The sequence below is a fragment of the Aotus nancymaae genome, unplaced genomic scaffold, assembly GCF_030222135.1.
Source record: "Aotus nancymaae isolate 86718 unplaced genomic scaffold, 86718_ANA_hifiasm-v0.15.2.pri h1tg000058l, whole genome shotgun sequence".
Taxonomy (NCBI): Eukaryota; Metazoa; Chordata; class Mammalia; order Primates; family Aotidae; genus Aotus; species Aotus nancymaae.
Genome location: NW_026988472.1, coordinates 51,806,226 through 51,825,848, shown reverse-complemented (window position 1 = coordinate 51,825,848; position 19,623 = coordinate 51,806,226). Strand labels below are relative to the sequence as shown.

At 42.0% G+C, this 19,623-nt stretch overlaps 1 protein-coding gene across 2 annotated transcripts in view; it reads right to left on the bottom strand.

Moving 5' to 3' along the window:
• The window catches only part of PUDP (pseudouridine 5'-phosphatase), a 343,821-nt gene that overhangs the window by 95,582 nt on the left and 228,616 nt on the right, over positions 1-19,623 (bottom strand). For both annotated transcript variants that reach the window (XM_064364540.1, XM_064364539.1), the window contains exon 5: positions 15,041-15,097. In XM_064364540.1, the coding sequence (XP_064220610.1) occupies positions 15,041-15,097 (57 nt within the window). The remainder of the gene's footprint in view (positions 1-15,040; positions 15,098-19,623) is intronic.

Below are 19,623 nucleotides of genomic sequence, written 5' to 3'. Positions count from 1 at the left end.
TATGCAACCATTATTAACTTAGTTAGAAAGGCAAGTTTTAAAAATTTAGAGCCCTACAGAAATACCATTTGACCCAGCAATCCCATTACTGAGTATATACCCAAAGGAATTTAAATCGTTCTATTACAAAGATACATGCACAGGTATGTTCACTGTAGCACTATTCACAGTAGCAAAGGCATGGAATCAACCCAAATGTCCATCAATGATAGGCTAGATAAAGAAAATATGATACATATACACCATAGAATACTATGCAACCAGAAAAAGGAACGAGATCATGTCCTTTGCAGGGACATGAATGAAGTTGGGAGCCATTGTCCTCAGCAAACTAACGGAGAAACAGTAAACCAAAGACTGCATGTTCTCACTTACAAGCGGGAGGGAGGCGATGAATGAGAACACATGGACACATGGAGGGGAACAACACACCCTGAGGCCTGTTGGAGTGGAGGATGGGGGAGGGAGAGCATCAGGAAGAACAGCTAAGGGATACTGGGCTTAATACCTGGGTGACGGCATGATCTGGGCAGTAAGCCACCATGGCACATCCTTGTCTATGTAACAAACTTGCACATCCTGCATATGTACCATGGAACTTAAAATAAAAGGTGAAGGAAAAAAAAATGTAGAGCCCTAGGACCAACTAACTCTCAAAATCCCCAGTAAAGGAATGCAGGTATTATCATATATTTGGATTTTTTTTCTGCTGGCTTTACTCCTAACCACAACTACCTCCACAAATACAGCAAAGAAACTCTTCTAATACAATATTTCATGACAAGAGCTTCTGAAGATTTCGGCTTTCTCTTCCTTCAGTAATGTTTCTGTAGCTGAGACTTGCAGTTTTTCTGCCTCAGCTCTTGGAATGAGATTTGTGAGACAGTGCAAAGTCCTATCTTTATACCACAAGTCTGACATCAGCTCCGTTTTCTGAAAACAGCCAAAAACGACTCACTGGAGCAGTTTGCAATCGTTCCTGTGAAGTGGATCTCCAGGCTCATCCTTGGGTTGATAAAGGTATAGGAACAGGACAGCAGAACCAAGGATGGCATGGGGGTTTGCTTTTGATCTCTTAAAAGGCTCCATCTGTTGTGGAGGCTACTTGGCAGAACTCACATGCACCCCAAACCAAGGAATAGGTCATTTGACCCTGGAAAGGATGTGTGGGTTCGTTTTTTTGTTTTGACATCTATTTATGTGAGAAGTCTTGAGACAGCATACAAAAGTAAATGAGGTTTTCCAAAGTGCATGTTTCAAGAATTACTTCAGAAAAGAGGGTATGTTTTGTCTCCAGTAGGTTGCTGTTACTACTCAATGGGCCAGATACAGTTTCTTGTCTAAATGCTGAGCACCAGAAAAGCCTACTGCTAGTTCTGATCACGCATGCAAAGAAAGTGCAGGAGTCTCAGAATAGGCTGATTGTTAGTCCTAAGGAGGAGGGCTGTTAGTTGGGAAAGTGATTAAAAATATTTTATATTTGCAAGAGAGAAAACAAAACAGGAATGTAGAATATTTAATTTCCCACCTACCACCAAATATTGCATAGGCTGTATATAAAATATATACTATATATTTCTTCATATTTATTGTATGTAATTACTATATATTATATAATTAACAAATATAATAAATGTATTAGACATAATTACTATATGTACTATTATATATTCCTACAATATCTAACGTTAGTAATTAATTAGTAATTTCGATTAGTAAATGTTAGTTTTTAGTATTTACTATTTATTATATTATTACTATTTATTGTTTGTTATTTACTATTAGCAAATAATAGTAATTTACCAATTACTATTAGTAAAATATTAGTAATATATTAATTACATATAATACTAATATGTTATTATATTTTTCTCTAGAGAAGCCTAATTACCAACTTAAAATTCATTTTTAAATTTCAAAATCACCTACCACCTTGATATAGAAGCTAAAATAAAACAGTGCCTGCTATTGGTCCCCAAGGAATGAGTCAAATTGCCAAACTTCAAAACTCATATAAACACTGTGAAGGGATAAATCTAAGCAGATCAAAATAAAAAGCCGATCAAATAGTTCTTAAGAAGACTGTCTTAGTCCATGTGGGCTGCTATAATAAACTACCTTAGACTAGGTAACTTAAAGGCAACAGACGTTTATTGCTCACAGCTCTGGAGGCTGGGAGTCCAAGATCTAGGCATGGCAGATTCAGTGTCTGGTAGGGACCCGCTTCCTGGTTCATAGATGGCGCCTTCTCGCTGTCCTCACATGATGGAAGAAGCAAGGGAGCTCTCTGGGGTCCCTTTTATAAGGGCACTCATGCCATTCATGAGGTTCCACCTTCATGATACCATCACCTCCCCAAACCCCCACCCCCTAATACCAAAACACTGGTGGTAAGGATTTCAACATAGGAACTTGGGGGAACACAGATGTTCAGATTATAGCAAGGACCTTTTCATTAGTGGATTTGTGAAATCGCTGCAATCTACCTCAACAGGCAAGAGTCTAGACTCCTACCCCAGTTTATATTATAGGCTGAAGCTTGATTTTTTTTTCTTTAGCTGCAGATTATTGAATGGGTTGTTACATTGAGTTGATGTCATTGATTTGCACTTTCATTTCTTGCTCTTTAATTGGCAGTAATCACATGGAGAAGACCCTTCAGTCTCAGATGAGTCCCTCTTGAAGCAGAAAGAGTGAATTTGAACATCTAATGTAGTAACACAGTGCTACATTCTATAACATTGTTTAAATGTAAAAGTAAATGTTTTCCTTTCCCGGAACATTAGAATTTTTTTTTACCTGTGCATCTTAGCACTCACAGAAGGGCAGATAATACAATATGAATGTGCCTATACATTGAACTTGAACGCTGGTAGATGCCTTAGCTTTATTTCAGGGACCAAGAGATGCAGGTCACTGTCTAAGGTGGGTGTGCCATTTCACCCTTCAATGTGGTTAATTGGTTTGTCCCCATATGTAATGTAGCCCGGAGCTCCCTTCACCTTCCTCCTGCAGTATAACACAGGTGAGTTTTTTTTTGTTTGTTTTCTGCTTCACGGAAGATGTCCTGAGAGTTCTGGGCTTGCAGTTAAATTTTTATGTGACCCTGGTACATGGTGATGTAGACTCTTTTGTCTCCGGGCTCTTTTGGCCTTTGCTTCTACAGAGTTGTTAGGAATGAATGATAGATGTCGCAGGACAGAAGACTGCTAACACATTCTAGGGTTTTTTTTTTTTTTTTAGTTTAGTTTTTTATTCTGAATAGGACAATTATTGCAATTCCATTGTTTGGGAGTTTCTGCTAAGTATTTCAAAGCCTGTTTTTAAAGCCAGGCTTAAATAACATATTTTACTGAGTCTAAGTAGTTGGTGAATATAAGAGTTTGTGGTTTAGATGTAGGGTTGTTGGCCACGTTCATAAGGTAGTAAAAACCCCAGGATAGACCCATTGTTTGCCCTAATCCTCACATGGCTATGGTCTCCTTTCTTAGGATATCAGGAGTAGAAGTGGGCAAGTCAGGAAGAGCGGGGACAGCACATCCTAGAGAGAGAAGTTACTTCACTGCTAGCTAATTTAAACATCATTTGTAGAAAACAAAGATTTCTACATGACATAATTCAATAGTGTTCGATTTCTTTAGTGCATATATGATTTTGAAAATTATACTATATTTGTGTGTGTGTATGTGTGTGTGTGTGTGTGTGCAGTGCCAGATAGATATTGGAGTAGACTACAAAATCTCTATATATTATTCAGCACGAAACAGAAGAAATCAAAATATTCCCTTGCAGCAGCCCCTCGCAGCCATGATCACAGGATTCACCTGATTAAACACTCGTTTTCCTCTTGTAGGATGCAGTTTGTCTTGGTTCAACACAGTGTCTCGACTCAGACTGTTAGATTTAAGTCCATCATGAATGAACTAGTGTCTGACCTTGAGCAGGGCATTTAACCTCCCCTGCCTCAGTTTCATACATCTTAGCCCATTCAGGCTACTGTAATGAAATACCAAACACTAGGCGGCTTAGCGATAGCAGACATTATTACTCATGGTTCTGGAGGCTGGAAGTCCAAGATCAAAGTGTCTGCAAATTTAATGTCTGGTGAGGCCCCACTTTCTGGTTCATAGGTGGCGCCTTCTCACTGTGTCTTTGCGTGGCGGAAGGGGCAAGGGAGTCCTTTGAGGCCCCTTTTATAAGGGCACGCATCCCATTCATGAGGCCCCACCCTCTCATGACTTTATCACCTTACAAAGGCTCTACCTTCTAATACTATCAGCTTAGGGGTGAGGATTTCAACATAGAAAGCTTACAGAAGACACAGACACTCAGGTCATAGCATCTCCTCTGCAAAATGGGATTATATTTGCACCTGGGGCATTGTAGCTTTCACATAGAAGATGAGATCTATAAACCCCGCATGGAGAGAAGTACTTCACATATAGTAGGTGTTCACTCAGTCTCTGGTAGCCAATGTTATTATTCAGGGTATCATGGTGGGGCACTTTGAGAAGACCCCGTGTCTTCCTTCTGCTGTCACAGTCACTTGCAGTGAGATGTGAAGATGAAAGCACTGAGGAAGGGAGGCTAAGCCCATGGAACCCAGGGAGCACATGAGGCCACAGGTCTTGCTGGTTGTACCATGTGCTGAGCATCCTCAGCTCCCTCTCATGGAAGGAGACACGTTTTAAAGGCAGCTGCAAGAATGCAAAAATAACACCTGGCCATCTTTCAACTCAACTCTGCTTTTCTTTAGGCAAAAGACATGTCAAGATTCATCGAGTTCATGTATTTTTATTTTCTCAACATCAGAAGCTTTGAAACACACAGAGAAGCCAAACACAATTGCTGGTTTTCTGGACTTGCCTTAAACAACCCCAGTTATTACTGGAAGGCCGAGATTTGATTAATGGGTATGATCATGGGTTCATCCTTTTGCTTACCCAATGAGGTGATTCTGGTTACTTTTTAAACAACTAAAGCAGGGGTCAGTAAATGTTTTCTGTCAAGGGCCAGATTGCAATTATTTTTGGCTCTGTCGGGCACAGGGTCTGTGTCAAAGCATTCCACTCTGCCAGCTTAGCAACAAAACAGCCACAGGCGACGCAGAAAGGGATGGGGCGGCCAAGGATCAATAAAGCTTTATTTCTGGATACTGAAGTTTTAATTTCACAGAATTTTTAGGTATCAAGAAATATTCTTCTTTTGATTCTTTTTTCCCCAATCATTAGAAAATGTAACAACCGTTCTTAGCTTGCAGGCAAGAATCCTGAAAGCAGGTGGCAGGCTGGATTTGGCTTTTGGGCCATAACTGTCCAAATGATGGAATCCATGCTGCTCTTTAGTATAACAGTCCAGCGTCTCTAAGATTTCTGTCTTACTGTCCTACCCAAGAGAAGGTCTTTCCTACCCCTTCATTTGCATCTAGTTACACAGAGTCCTAAAAGGGCTGGCTGAAGACTCACTTGTTCTGTGTAGCCTGTCCAACTTCCTCCAGTCTTTTTAACCACATTTATAAACATCTGTCAGTTGCTCGGTGTGACACAGGCTATTGTCACATTTATAAGTATCTGTCAATCACAGGATTTGACACACTGTTTATAAAGACAACTGCAATGGCTTTGAAGATGGGCCAAACAGGGTTTGATCCCCAGCTCTCACTGGCTGCTCCAAGTCTTTGTTTTCTTGTCTATACAATCATCATCATAATACATACTTGGCAAGATTGTTATTATGGGCCTGGTACAGTGGCTCATGCCTGTCATCCCAGCACTTTGGGAGGCCAAGAAATGATTGCTTGAGCTCAGGAGTTAGCAACCAGCCTCAGCAACATGGCAAAACACTATCTCTACAAAATATACAAAAATTAGTGTGACCCATGCCTGTAATCCCAGCTACTCAGGAGGCTGTGGCACTAGAATCATTTGAACCCAGGAGGCAGAGATTTCAGTGAGCCAAGATCACATCATTGTACTGCAGTCTGGATGACAGACGAGACTTTGTCTCAAAAAAAATTTTTTTTAAGATTGTTATTGTAAGGATTTAGAAAAGATGGTACATTTAAAACACTCTAAATGATTTTAGCTCATAAAACGAATCTATGACAGAGATGATGATGGTGATGATGACTTGTAACCATGTATGATAGTTTTGGTTGATTGATGGACTTTGTAAATTTGAAATCTCTACCCCTCCATACTAATGTTGACTGTGGCTATACCAGATGGAAATGCCCCTTCTAGATGAAAAATGTTTAAAGTCCCAAAATATAAGTCCCTCTCAAACTGCTACTTCAGGCCTAACTAAAAAAAATTAAGATATCAAAATCTTAATATCTTAAGATATTAGGTGCAGTGGCTCACACCTGTAATCCTAGCATTTTGGGAGGCCACTGTAGGGGGGATCAGTTGAGGTCAAGAGTTCAAGACCAGCCTGGGCAACATAGTGACACCCTGTCTTTACAAAAAATAAAAAAATATAGCCTAGCATGGTGGTGCATGCCTGTAGTCCCAGCTACTCAGGAGGCTGAAGCAAGAGGATCACTTGAGCCCAGGAGTTTGAGGCTGCAGTGAGCTATGATTATGCATGCACTCCAGACTGGGTGACAGAGCAAAATTCTGTCTCAAAAAAAAGAAGATCTGTTTCCTTAGACTAGTTATTCATAAATAGGGCTATCTTTTAGTCCTTGAAAATCTGGAGGAAAAGACAGGTGACATTTTTGGTTGTCAGCACTGGAGGGTGGGGCTGCTCCTGGTATCTGGTGTAGAGGCCAGAGGTGCTGTTGAACACCCTACATTGCACGGGATGCTCCCCTCGCCAACTAAAAAATTATCTGTCTCCAAAGGCCAATGTACTACCAAGGTTGAGAAAAGAGGAAGAAAGTAAGGTAGTAAAAGAGGGAGGGAAGGAGAGAGAGAGGGAGAGAGAGAGAGGGAGAGAGAGAGAGGGAGAGAGAGAGAGGGAGAGAGGGAGAGGGAGAGAGAGAGGGAGAGAGGGAGAGAGAGAGAGGGAGAGAGAGAGAGAGGGAGAGAGAGGGAGAGAGGGAGAGGGAGAGAGAGAGGGAGAGAGGGAGAGAGAGAGAGGGAGAGAGAGAGAGAGGGAGAGGGAGAGAGGGAGAGAGAGAGAGAGAGGGAGAGAGAGGGAGAACGCTAATAGTAAATTTTTCAGGAAATTTTTTTTCAGGAAATTTCAGTAAATTTTTCAGGAAATTAAATCACTTTCGGCTTTTAAATCACTATGGCCTAAAAGGGACTCTGTATTTTCCTTTTAGAGAGCAAGTCAACCACTGAGGACATGAGGGCATACCGGATAACCAATTTTTTTTTTTTTTTTTTGAGACGGACTCTCGCTCTGTCGCCCAGGCTGGAGTGCAGTGGTGTGATCTCGCTCACTGCAACCTCCACCTCCCGGCTTCAAGCGATTGGCCTCCCTCAGCCTCCCAAGTAGCTGGGATTATAGGTGTGCACCACCACATTCAGCTAATTTTTGTATTTTTGGTAGAGACAGGGTTTCACCATGTTGGCCAGGATGGTCTTGATCTTCTGACCTTGTGATCTGCCCGCCTCGGCCTCCCAAAGTGCTGGGATTACAGGCGTGAGCCACCGCACCCAACTGACCAATTATTTTTAAATTGCTCTATGGGGACTAATGCAGGAATTAACCCAAAATGAAAAGATAAGCTTTCTCATCAGAAGGACAACTTTTTGCTGAAGGTGGAACAGTCTGTGTGTGTCTTGTAGACACTGAATAAACGGCTGCAGAGATAATGTAAGATCAGATCACATATAAATCCCATCCTAGATATAATTGGGCCTAGGGAACTCTAATAAGATCTCTCTTAACATAATTGTAAAAACACTAAAGGAGACACCCTCTATATTGGAAAGCCTAACAAAAGAGCAATGAAACATCTTCAGCCAAGGATCAAAATAGATTTCATATGGGCAGGACATCTGTAGTTGAGTCAACGAACACTGATGCCGGGACAATCCTTACCTTGCTCTCTTGTTTGTGTGGTTATTTAAAACTGTGTATCTACCTGAAGGACAAAGCTAGGCTTTCCGCTTATTTACATGCTTGCTCCATGGGGCACGGCGTGACCTGTCTCCTGGCTGAATCTGTTTAATAATGCAGTCAGTAATAAGAATTCTCCACTCATCTGAAAAATAGCGATAACAATTTTCCAGATAGCCGCACTATAATTAAAAGTCACCAGTGTGATGCATCACTCTGTCTAAAAAACTATATCTAAATACAAGACGTAATGGTATTGCCACAAAGTCCCTGCATTGGGCAGGGAGAGATGTGCAATATAAATACTTGATTTTATAATGTTTTAAATTCCAGGAAAATGTAACTGATTGCTTGCAAAGCTAGAGCTGGGCAGATCAGGAGAAATACTCTTTATATGCTTGTTTTCTTTTTTGAGACAGGGTCTTGCTCTGTCTCAAAGCAAGTGGTGCGATCTTAGCTCACTGTAGCCAAAAACTCCCAGGCACAAGTGATTCTCCCGCCTCAGCCTCCGGTGTAGCTGGTACTATAGGCACACACCATCATTCCTAGTTCATTTTTAAACTTTTTGTAAAGTTGGGGGAGATCTCACCATATTGCCCAGGCTGGTCTCAAACTCCTGGCCTCAAGCAGTCCTCCTGCTTCAGCCTCCCAAAGTTCTGGGATTATAGGCAGGAATCGGAAATATTCTTTTCCGTCCCTTGGGTTTCATAACTGGTAAACTGAAATCTCAAATGGTAAATTATATGCTAAAATCACACAGCTCTTGTGACCAGGCAGTACTAGAAGCCAGTCTCAGTGTTCTCAATTCAGTTCTCTTTTCCTCAACCAGGCTTGACCTTCGCACTATTAACACTTTGGGCTGGGCAATTCCCAGTGGAAGTGTCCTGTGTTATGTGGGATGCTTAGTGGCATCCTGGCCTCTACCTGTTAGAAACTGTAATCAAATGTGTGTCTAGCTGCCCATCACTTGCAGAGACCAGTTAGCAAGAGCAAATTCTGGTAGAAAGAAAGTGACTTTATTCCACAGCTTAGCTGAGGGGAAGAGGTAGAGGCTCCTGCCTTAAGGGTATTGCTTTACATTTTGGTGCAGATGGCAGGGGCTTTTAAAGGGGCACTAGGGTAAATGGCAAGGAGATGTGGGGTCTACATGACTTGCTTGGGACGTCTTATCTATTTGGTGGTCAGGCTGGTGCCATCACTGGCAGAGCTAGCCAGCAAACTGAGACAATCTCCTGGTGAGACAGAGTTCCAGAGGGGCCTGGTTTACTTTAGGGTTCACTCTCTGGAACTTCTGAGTTAACACATAGTTACAAAAGCTTGTGCAGTGGCTCACACCTATAATCCCAGCACTTTGGGAGGCGAGGCGGACAGATCATGAGGTCAGGAGTTCGAGACCAGCCTGGCCAATATGGTGAAACACCGTCTCTACTAAAAATATAAAAATTAGCCAGTGTGGTGTCACGCACCTGTCATCCCAGCTACTCGAGAGGCTGAGGTAGGAGAATCTCTTGAGCCCGGGAGGCGGAGTTGCAGTGAGCTGAGGTCGCGCCACTACACTCCAGCCTGGGAGATAGAGTGAGATTCCGTCTCAAAAAAAAAAGCTTGCCATGTAGGGAGTGTCTGCTGGAGAGAAGGTAAAGGCTACAATTGCATTCCTAAAGAGCTAAGTAAGAGGAGGAGGGAAAGGAAAAGGGGAACTTCATTTTTATCTTTTAAAAACAAGGTACTCAGTTATAATGTCAGTAATAGCTGTCCCCCTCCCCACCAAAATACCTTTAAACATTAATAAATGTCCCCCAAGAGGCAAAATCTCCCCATTGGAGAATCACTGCTTTAGATCTATCTTAACTTGACTTGAATATTGAAATAATGTTCTAAACTCAATGAGGCCACATGTAGCAATGTCACATTTCTAAAAACAAAGGTTCTATTAGCAAATGAGCATGAACTTCTTACAGCTAAATAATGCCATTTCAGTTTTTATTACAACCCATTCCTCAGGCATCCTCTTCAGGAATCCTAGATAAGAAGGTTTCGAATCACATTTCACCTTCCAAAGAATTAATGGTCTCCTTTGCTTTACTCTTTTTCCACTGAATCAGTCAGTGTCTCAGTGGCCCACAGACAGGGTAATGAGAGACAGATGTACTCATAAAGGTCTATTTATAAAAATGTGGGTGTACTTTGACCCAGCAATCCCATTACTGGGTATCTACCCAAAGGAAAAGAAATCATTATATAAAAAAGACACCTGCACTTGTATGTTCATTGTAGCACTAGTCACAATAGCAAAGTCACAGAACCAACATAGTGTCCATCAGTGGTTGACTGGATAAAGCAAAATGTGGCACATATACACCATGGAATATTATGCAGCCAGAAAAAGGAATGGATTCATGTCCTTTGCAGCAGCATGGATGCAGCAGAAGGTCATCTATCTTAAGTGAATTAACTCTAAAATGGAAAATCAAGTATCACAGTTCTCACTTATAAGTGGAAGCTAAACAAACAATTCTTGTGCCTCAGCCTCCTGAGTAGCTGGAATTACAGGCACCCGCCACTGTGCCTGGCTAATTATTGTATTTTTATGAGAGACGGGGTTTCACCATGTTGGCCAGGCTGGTCTCAAACTCCTGACCTCAGGAGATCCACCTGACTCAGCCTCTCAAAGTGCTGGGATTACAAGCGTGAGCCACCGTGGCTGGCCCTAAAATAAATTTTCTAATGTGGGTATAGAACACCTGTTCTCAACTGTGAGTTGTCAGTGTCAGGAGGTGGGTTGCCACTGCTGTGGAGGGAGGTGATAGTAGCGTCTGGTGGGTAGAGCCCAGGGATGCTCCGAAACAGCCTACAATGCACACAGCACAGTGCTGCACACACAAACAGGAGTTATCCATCCCTAAACATCAACAAGTGCCAAGGTGAGCAACTGTCGTATATAGGAACAAGGGGGAGCTGGCAATAACCCAAGGCCAGTAGCAACGAAACCTTCTCCACCACCCGGCTCAAAAGGATGAGGGAAGGGAATCCTAACTGGTGCTGGAAGCAGGGAGAGGTTTGTACACTCAGCCATTCTTAGAGGAGCTGTGGCATTTGGTTGAGAGGCTCAGACAAGTGCAAGGTGCCCTGGAAGGGAGACAGTCAAAGGCAGAGACATTTAATTCAATTCTCTCTTCTCCCCTGCTCACTGTCCAACTGGGGCTCCCCATTGGCCAAACCCTTCAGGACACCAGCGGTGGAGAAACCTTGTGGATTGTGTCCATGTGGGATAGCCCAGCAGGGAGAGAGAGCAGGGCAGGAATGACAGATACATGCAAGCCTTCTAAGCACACTGAATTTTCTAGCACTGTGCTGAACATGCAAGCCTTCTAAGCACACTGAATTTTCTAGCACTGTGCTGATTTCTCTGGTGCTTGAGGCTATTTCACTTTAGAGTCCTGGATGTCAGCCCTCACTGTCCACTGCTCTGAGATCCTCGAAATCTTGGTGGTCAATGCCTGTTCATCCCTGACTGCTTGAATAAATCCAATCACGGCTCTCTTCTTCACTCCACCTGCTTGTAGTGCACTTTCTCACAGCTGCCCACATTCTTCACAAGGTTGTATTTGACATAGCAGAAACGAGTCTAATCATCTTAACAGTGATAACCTGGATATTGAATCCTACAGCTCTGTTTCTTAGAAAAATGTTGGATTTGAAGTCAGAGGTTTTGGACATGAGACACCGCTCTGACATGCACTGGCTTCTGAAGCTCAGATGTGTCCCAGTTGAGTCATCACAGGTTGATTAACCCTGAGGTGCACTCAATGGCAACATCAGGATCATAGTACCAAGTACAAAGGAAGATGACAAAGATTACACAGTGGTGTATTAGTCTGTCTTCACAATGCCAAAAGAAATACCTGAGAATGTATGATCTATAGATCATCCAGGAAAGAGGTTTAATTAACTTACAGTCATGGCGCAAGACAAAGAGAAAGCAAGGAACGTCTTCACAAGACGGCAGGAGAGAGAGAGAGAGAGAGAGAGAGAGAGAGGGAGAGGGAAGGGGGAAGCACCAGATACTTATGAAACAACCAGATCTTGTGAGAACTCACTCACTGTCCCAAGAACAGCATGGGGGAAATCCTATCAAATGGCAATAATATAGTGATCAGCCCACAGACTTCAGCATACAAAATAGCAAAGAGTAAGTACTATTGTCATCATTTTCGTGGAAAAAACCTTATGATTTCCATGAGGAAATCACATATAAGAAGTTTCTTAAATGCAAAATAAAAACATTGTAATGATATTTGTTATTTTTAATGCACTTATACCCTAAGCCGAAGGTACAATAGAATAATTTGAAACCATTTTCATCAATAACATTGGAAATTTTCCCTCTGAGTATGTTGAATTGTTTTCTCCTCTGCAGTCCTCAGGAAGCAATCTTCATGTTCTCAAACTTGAAGCATTCTATGCCTAAAGCCTTTTAATCAAAACATTTTCATTATCTTTCATGTGGCCCTATGCCCAAGGACATTGTTCAAAGAACTCAATGTGAGACGTTCCCATGCCAATGGCTCTGGGAGGCCAGGTGTTGCATCTGGAGATAAGCCAGTTTGGAAACACCTGCTGTTTACTGCTGCAATTGGGTATCCAGGAAGCACCTGGATGTTGATTCACCTCCTGGTGGCCCTCTCAGCTTCATACCACAAGACATGAGATAATTGATGACAGCAGGCACAAGTTTCCAATAACTTAGGGAATACTTTAAAACACGACTCTAGGGACAGTGACTTGCAAAAGACAGAAAGTGTATGAAGCCAAGAAGAGGAGATAAAGAAATGATTCTCTCTGACCCCACCCCTGTTTGCACTGAAAATTCCATTGAGTTTAGAGAAATGGTGAGATTCTAATTATGTGTTCTGTGCAGAAACCTCGAACGAAGGTGCTTCCTGTCAAGAATCATCTACTGGCAGAGCGAAGATGCTATTGGACACTCCTGGGAAACAGACCTCCTGGGCATGAAGAAGAAACTAAACTAAGGCAGAAATTAGGGCTGTAAAGGATCTGAAATTGCTGGGGATGAGGCCCCAAAGCACAGAGGGGTGTCAGCAACATTAGAGAGGGTATGACAACCCCAGGCCAGTTTCAGAAGGGGGAAAAGTAAAACAAAACAAAACCGAGAGCCTATTTCCAGAGTGAGAGAACCGAGTGCTTAGCACGTGTGGGAATGTCTGATTGCAGCTCAGACGCCTGTGGCAGCTTCCCGCACACTGGAAATGCAAACCCTGATGTAGAAGACACAGCTGGAAATGGTCCAGCTCCTTCCTGCTTCTTAGCTTCCCCTGAGGTATTAGAATTTTCTTTGCACTTTCTTGAAAGTACTAAGCAGTCTTGGTTTTGTTGCTGCTAAAGGTTTCTCCTTTGGATCTCAGGCACATTCCCTCAGTTTACTGGTCTCTACTTGATATGTCTGGCTGTGTCCCCACCCAAATCTCATCTTGAACCATAATTCCCATAATCCCACATGTCATAGGAGGGAGATGGTGGGAGGTAATCAAATCATGGGGGCGGTTACCCCCATGCTGCTAGTCTCATAATAGTGAGTTCTCATAATACCTGATGGTTTTATAAGGCGCTTTCCCTGCGTTCACTCTGCACTTCTCCTTGCTGCCACCATGTGAAGAAGGACGTGTTTGCTTCCCCTTCCAACATGATTTTAAGTTTCCTGAGGACTCCCCAGCTCTGTGGAAATGTGAGTCAATTAAACCTCTTTCCTTTATAAATTACCAAATCTCGGGTATGTCCTTATAGCAGCATGAAAATGGACTAATAGACTACTCAAACATTGTTTTCTTCATGAGCCACTCACCATGTCTGTCCCCATATGTGTCCATCATTCTCTATCCCTTACCCTGTTTTATCTTTTCCACAGCACTTAGCATGTCCAGGCATGCTACATATGTATTTCATGTCAGTTTCCATGGGAGCTCCAGAGGAGCTCTGTTTTGTTTTCAGCTACAACCCAGTAGGGAGGAGCACCCCCCGCAAAGTAAGAGCCCAATAAAGTCATTGTAGGAATGAATTAAACCTGAAGCAAGGTCTACTCCAGGGTAATCTCATTAAAGAAATCAGAGAACAAAATGGAAATATAAGTCTAGACCTGGCACATGCAGCTGGTTGATGTCAGGCAGAAAAACCTCTCTCTAGCTTCACTGGAGAGACCAGCATGGGCAAGAGTATGGAGGGTATCCACTTCCCAAGAGAAAAAGGCAGAGGGAGCAACATAAACAGAAAAATAAGAAAAGGATGGAGTGTTTCATGAGCTGCCATGGGAGCAGGAACCCTGACTAATTTGTTCATTGTCATCTCCCCAGTGCCTGCTTGGTCTTCACCTTCATCAGATGCTGGACAAGATACTATGAATGAATGGATGTAGTTGCAGACTCTAGCGACCTGCGAAGCCCAGCTTTAGGGCAAACAGCCACTAAATCAGGGCCACCCAGGATAATACAACCATAGCATGCCCACATGGGGTTTTTTGGGGATTCCAGAGAAGGTGAAATTCTGAAAGTGAGGGAGAGCTGGCACACTGCAAACAGCTAGACTAGCCTTTCCAGGAGGAAGGGACTGATAAAATCTGAGCATTCCTACATATCACGTACTATTCTGTTTTAGTCTTTATAGTCCTGAATTTTTTAAAGAATGAAGCACTGAGGGGAACAGTCCACAAGGCTGCCCTCTTTTCTGATGCCAATTGCAAACTCAAAGGTCCCTAAGAGCACCCTTAGGTTTGATGATTTGCTAGAAAGGCACGCAAAACTTGCTGAAAGTTGTTATACTCATGGCTATGGTTAATTACAGGGAAGGGGTGAGGATTAAAAAGCAGTCAGTGGACAAAAAGCATAGGGCAGAATTCAAGAGAGTTCCAAATGTGGAACTTCCAGTGGTCTTGAACTTGTGGAGTATTGAACAGCATTACTTTTCTGACATAGATGTGTGAAAATATTCACGGAATATGACAACCAGGGAAGCTCACCTGAACCTTGGTGCTGCATCTTTTTCAGAGCTCTGTCGTATAAAATTGGTTGGATACCTGTAATAGTGAAGAGAGGCTTAGCATGACTAATTCCAGAACTGTAATATATTTCTGTTATTTATAAAATACTTCGTTGATAGTATTTTGTTACAGCAGCCTAAAAGGACTAATACAGACCTGTGATTTTCCAAATCCATCATCTCATCAGATTTTCTAGGGAGATTCCTGGTTCCCACTCATGACCTACCAAATCAAGCCTCTGTGGGTAGACAGCAGAAGCTGATAGCTATAAGAACACCTCCAAGAGATTCTTGTGCCTGGACCAGGCCCTAGTCCATAGATGAGAGCTTGGGAGTCTCTATTAAGTAGCTAGATATGAGATCAACTTGGATCAGCATCTCTGATCCAAAGATAGCTGGACCTATGCTTTTCACTGAGAGACCCACATGCTTTAGACTGAAGGCATACAGGTATCTAAATATCCTCATATAAAAATCAGTATTTAATGAGGCAGTAATGTCTTAGGAAGTTCAAATATACATATTTTATCTGCCTTTTTGTCTTTTTTTGGACCTTTATTTAAAAATCATATAATTAACAGAATAGTTCGAAGCTTGTAATATGGTCTTTTTTTAAAAAAAGAACAGAGCTGAAACAGAATTTGAAATAGAAAGATTTCTTCCTGTCTGCTTTGACTATGGTAGTATGGTAGTACTTGAGTATGGTAGCATTCATACGGCATCTTCAGTTATTCAAAAAATCATCACCTAAGATCACTAGGGTCCTTGGGAATTTAAGCAAGGTTGCCCAAATCCATTTCACCTTCTTTTATCTTCATTAGTCTAAAGCAGGGGTTGGCAAACTTTGGCTTGCCCATTGAAGCTGTCTGCCTGTCTTTGTAAATACAGCTTTATTGGCATACAGCCTTGTCCATTCCTTCACATCTTGTCTGTGGCTTCTTTCAGGTTACAAATGCAAGGTTGAGTCACTGAAACAGAAACCACCCGGACCACAGAGCCCAAAGCATTTACCGTATGTCTCTCTAAAGGAAAAGTTAGCTACACCTTGATCTAAAGGCTGGGTTATCATCTGCCTTTGCACAGGACTCAGCGTGGATTTTGATAAGTAGAAAACTGTCTTCCAGAAATCCTGCACTCAAAGGCATGTCCCCCCCACCCACACCGTAAGCATATTCAAGCTGATTGATGGATTTTAGTTTTAGGAAAATGGGTCAAATCCTATTCAGTATTATTTGATTCTGATTAAAGACTCTGTGGGGGAGATTGCCAGTTGCCCACTAAAACCTTTCCTCGTTTCTCTTCTGTGGAAATAGAGTATATATTGTCTTTAAGGAGAGGCTTAGTCAAAGGCTACTTTTCCAAGCTGTGTTTGCAGCTGAATTTGGCAATGTGGACTCAGTCATCACTACGGGGAAGGGAGTGCAAATGATGGAAACAGCTCCTGCTATGCTATGCCATGCACATGCTATGGTTGCTCACCTTCCCTTCCTGAACCATGGAACATGGAAGTGCCCTGAGCTTATCAGACAGAAGATGAACAGCCTAGGGGATGAGGTTTCCCTTTAGCCCCAGAGAGCAGAACCTTAAATGTGATAAGAATGCTCACCCTGAGATTAATGCACTGCAGAGAGAAAACATCTGTATGCCACGTATGATGGCATCTTTTTCATTCAGCAGATTAAACTTGGCCCACTTCATCAGACACTACTCCAACCTCCTTCATGCAGTAGCGAGTCACGAACAGAAGCTTTTGAAAAAGTTGAGAACAGCCAACCTGAAAGCAGACCCAGATAGTGTCTGGGAGTCAGATGTACCAGACACAGGGCCACATATTCAGTTTTTAGAAGTTGAAGCACTCATAGAATAGGGTACAGAACACAGACCCGTCCTGCAAGGAGGTAGGACTTGGTGTCAGAGAAAGAAAGTGTTTCCAATTTTGAGGAGTCATGGAATACAGATGAACAGTATTGTACTGTTGGTAATGCAGCTGAAGGCTCCCTGGAGGAGGAAGGAGACAGGACTAAAAAAAGGAAGTGTTTCTAGAGGATAAAACTGTGTGCACAAAGAAAAGGCACAGTGGTTTAACCAGGTGTGGCTTGGGGTGCACACCTGCAAAAATCACAGAGCACAGGGTTCAAGGATCCACCATTTCTATGCATAAAATTATTGCTCACAATTCTGGAGACTAGAAAGTTCAAGATCAAGGTGTGGCAAATACAGTGACTGGTGAGGCCCCACTTCCTGGTTCTTAGATGGTGAATTTCTGGTGTATCCTCACATGGTGGAAGGGGCAAGGGAGCGCTCTGAGGCCTCTTTTACAATCTCTTTCATAAGAGCTGGTTGCAAAGCAAGGAAATATTCATTCAGTTCGCTTAATAGAGTAAGGATGGATAAATGCATGCATGTGAAACATTCCACCTTGCACACCTGCTAAGTGCATAGGTACTTCTGCCCTTTGCTTTGGATAAAGTTTTCTCTCCCTAAATTTTGTTAGAATAAAAGATAATAAACTTTCATGTTTTAAAATTTATTTGATTTTATTTTTTCTAAATAATAGAAATTTATTTCTTTTTTTTTAAATTACACTTTAAGTTCTGGGGTACATGTGCAGATCATGAAGGATTTTTACATAGGTGTACACATGCCATGGTAGTTTGCTGCAACCATCCCCCCATCATCTACATTAGGTATTTCTCCTAATGTTATCCCTCCCCAATCCCCCCACCCCCTGCTATCTCACCCCTAACCCTCCATCCCCCAACAGGCCCTAGTGTGTGATGTTCTCCTCCCTGTGTCCATGTGTTCTCATTGTTCAACACCCACTTATGAGTGAGAACATGCGGTGTTTGGTTTTCTGTTTTTGTGTTAGTTTGCTGAGAATGATGGTTTCCAGCTTCATCCATGTCCCTGCAAAGGACATTAACTCATCCTTTTTTATGGCTGCATAGTATTCCATGGTGTATATGTGCCACATTTTCCTAGTCCAGTCTATCACTGATGGGCATTTGGGTTGGTTCCAAGTCTTTGCTATTGTAAACAGTGCCACCGTGAACATACGTGTACATGTGTCTTTATAATAAAATGATTTATAATCCTTTGGGTATATACTCAGTAATGGGATTGCTGGGTCAAATGGTATTTCTATTTCTAGATCCTTGAGGAATCACCACACTGTCTTCCACAATGGCTGAACTAATTTACACTCACACCAACAGTATAAAAGCGTTCCTATTTCTCCACATCCTCTCCAGCACCTGTTGTCCCCAGATTTTTTAATCTGGAGATCGCCATTATAACTGTCATGAGATGGTATCGCAATGTGGTTTTGATTTGCATTTCTCTAATGACCAGTGATGATGAACTTTTCTTCATGTTTGCTGGGTGTGTAAATGTCTTCTTTTGAAAAGTGTCTGTTCATATCCTTCACCCACTTTTTGATGGGGTTGCTTTTTTCTTGTAAATTTGTTTAAGTTCTTTGTAGATTCTGGATATTAGCCCTTTGTCAGATGGGTAGCTTGCAAACATTTTTTTTCATTCTGTTGGTTGCTGGTTCACTCTAACAACAGTTTCTTTTGCTGTACAGAAACTCTTAATTAGATCCCATTTGTCAATTTTGGCTTTTGTTGCCATTGCTTTTGGTGTTTTAGTTATGAAGTCCTTGCATATGCTTATGTCCTGAAAGGTATTGCCTAGGTTTTTTCTAGGGTTTTTATGGTTGTTAGGTCTTATGTTTAAATCTTTAATCCATCTTGAGTTAATTTTTGTATAACGTGTAAGGAAGGGGTCCAGTTTCTGCTTTCTGCATATGGGCTAGCCAGTTTTCCCAACACCATTTATTAAATAGGCAATCCTTTCCCCATTGCTTGTTTTTGTCAGGTTTGTCAAGGATCAGATGGTTGTACATGTGTGGCGTTACTTCCGAGGCCTCTGTTCCGTTCCATTGGTCTATATCTCTGTTTTGGTACCAGTACCATGCTGTTTTGATTGCTGTAGCCTTGTAATAAACTTTCATTTTTTAATATATATTTCCTTTCTCATTTTTTCTTTGATTTTCTTTTCTTTTTTTGAGACAGAGTCTAGGCTGGAGTGCAATCTTGGCATGATCTTGGCTCACTGCAACCTCTGCCTCTGGGTTCAAGTGATTCTCCTATCTCAGCCTCCCCAGTAGCTGGGATTACAGGCTCACACCACCACACCTGGCTAATTTTTGTACTTTTAGTAGAGACAGGGTTTCACCATGTTGCCCAGTCGAGTCTCTAACTCCTGACCTCAAATGATCCTCCTACCTCGGCCTTCTAAAGTGCTGGAATTACAGGTGTGAGCCACTGTGCCTGGCCCCTTTGGTTTTAATCTACTAATCTTTTCTTTGCATCTTTAATTGTATTAACTATTTTTTTTTCTTTTTTTTAATAAATGCGTTTCAGGCTATGTTTTAAAATTCTACATTACCTACCATGCCTCAGGTTGAATGTATATTACATAGTTTGTCACTAAGGTCTTAATGTTTGAATTGCCTTTTTAATTTTATTATTAACTGAAAATTTATTTTAGAAGTATGTTCTT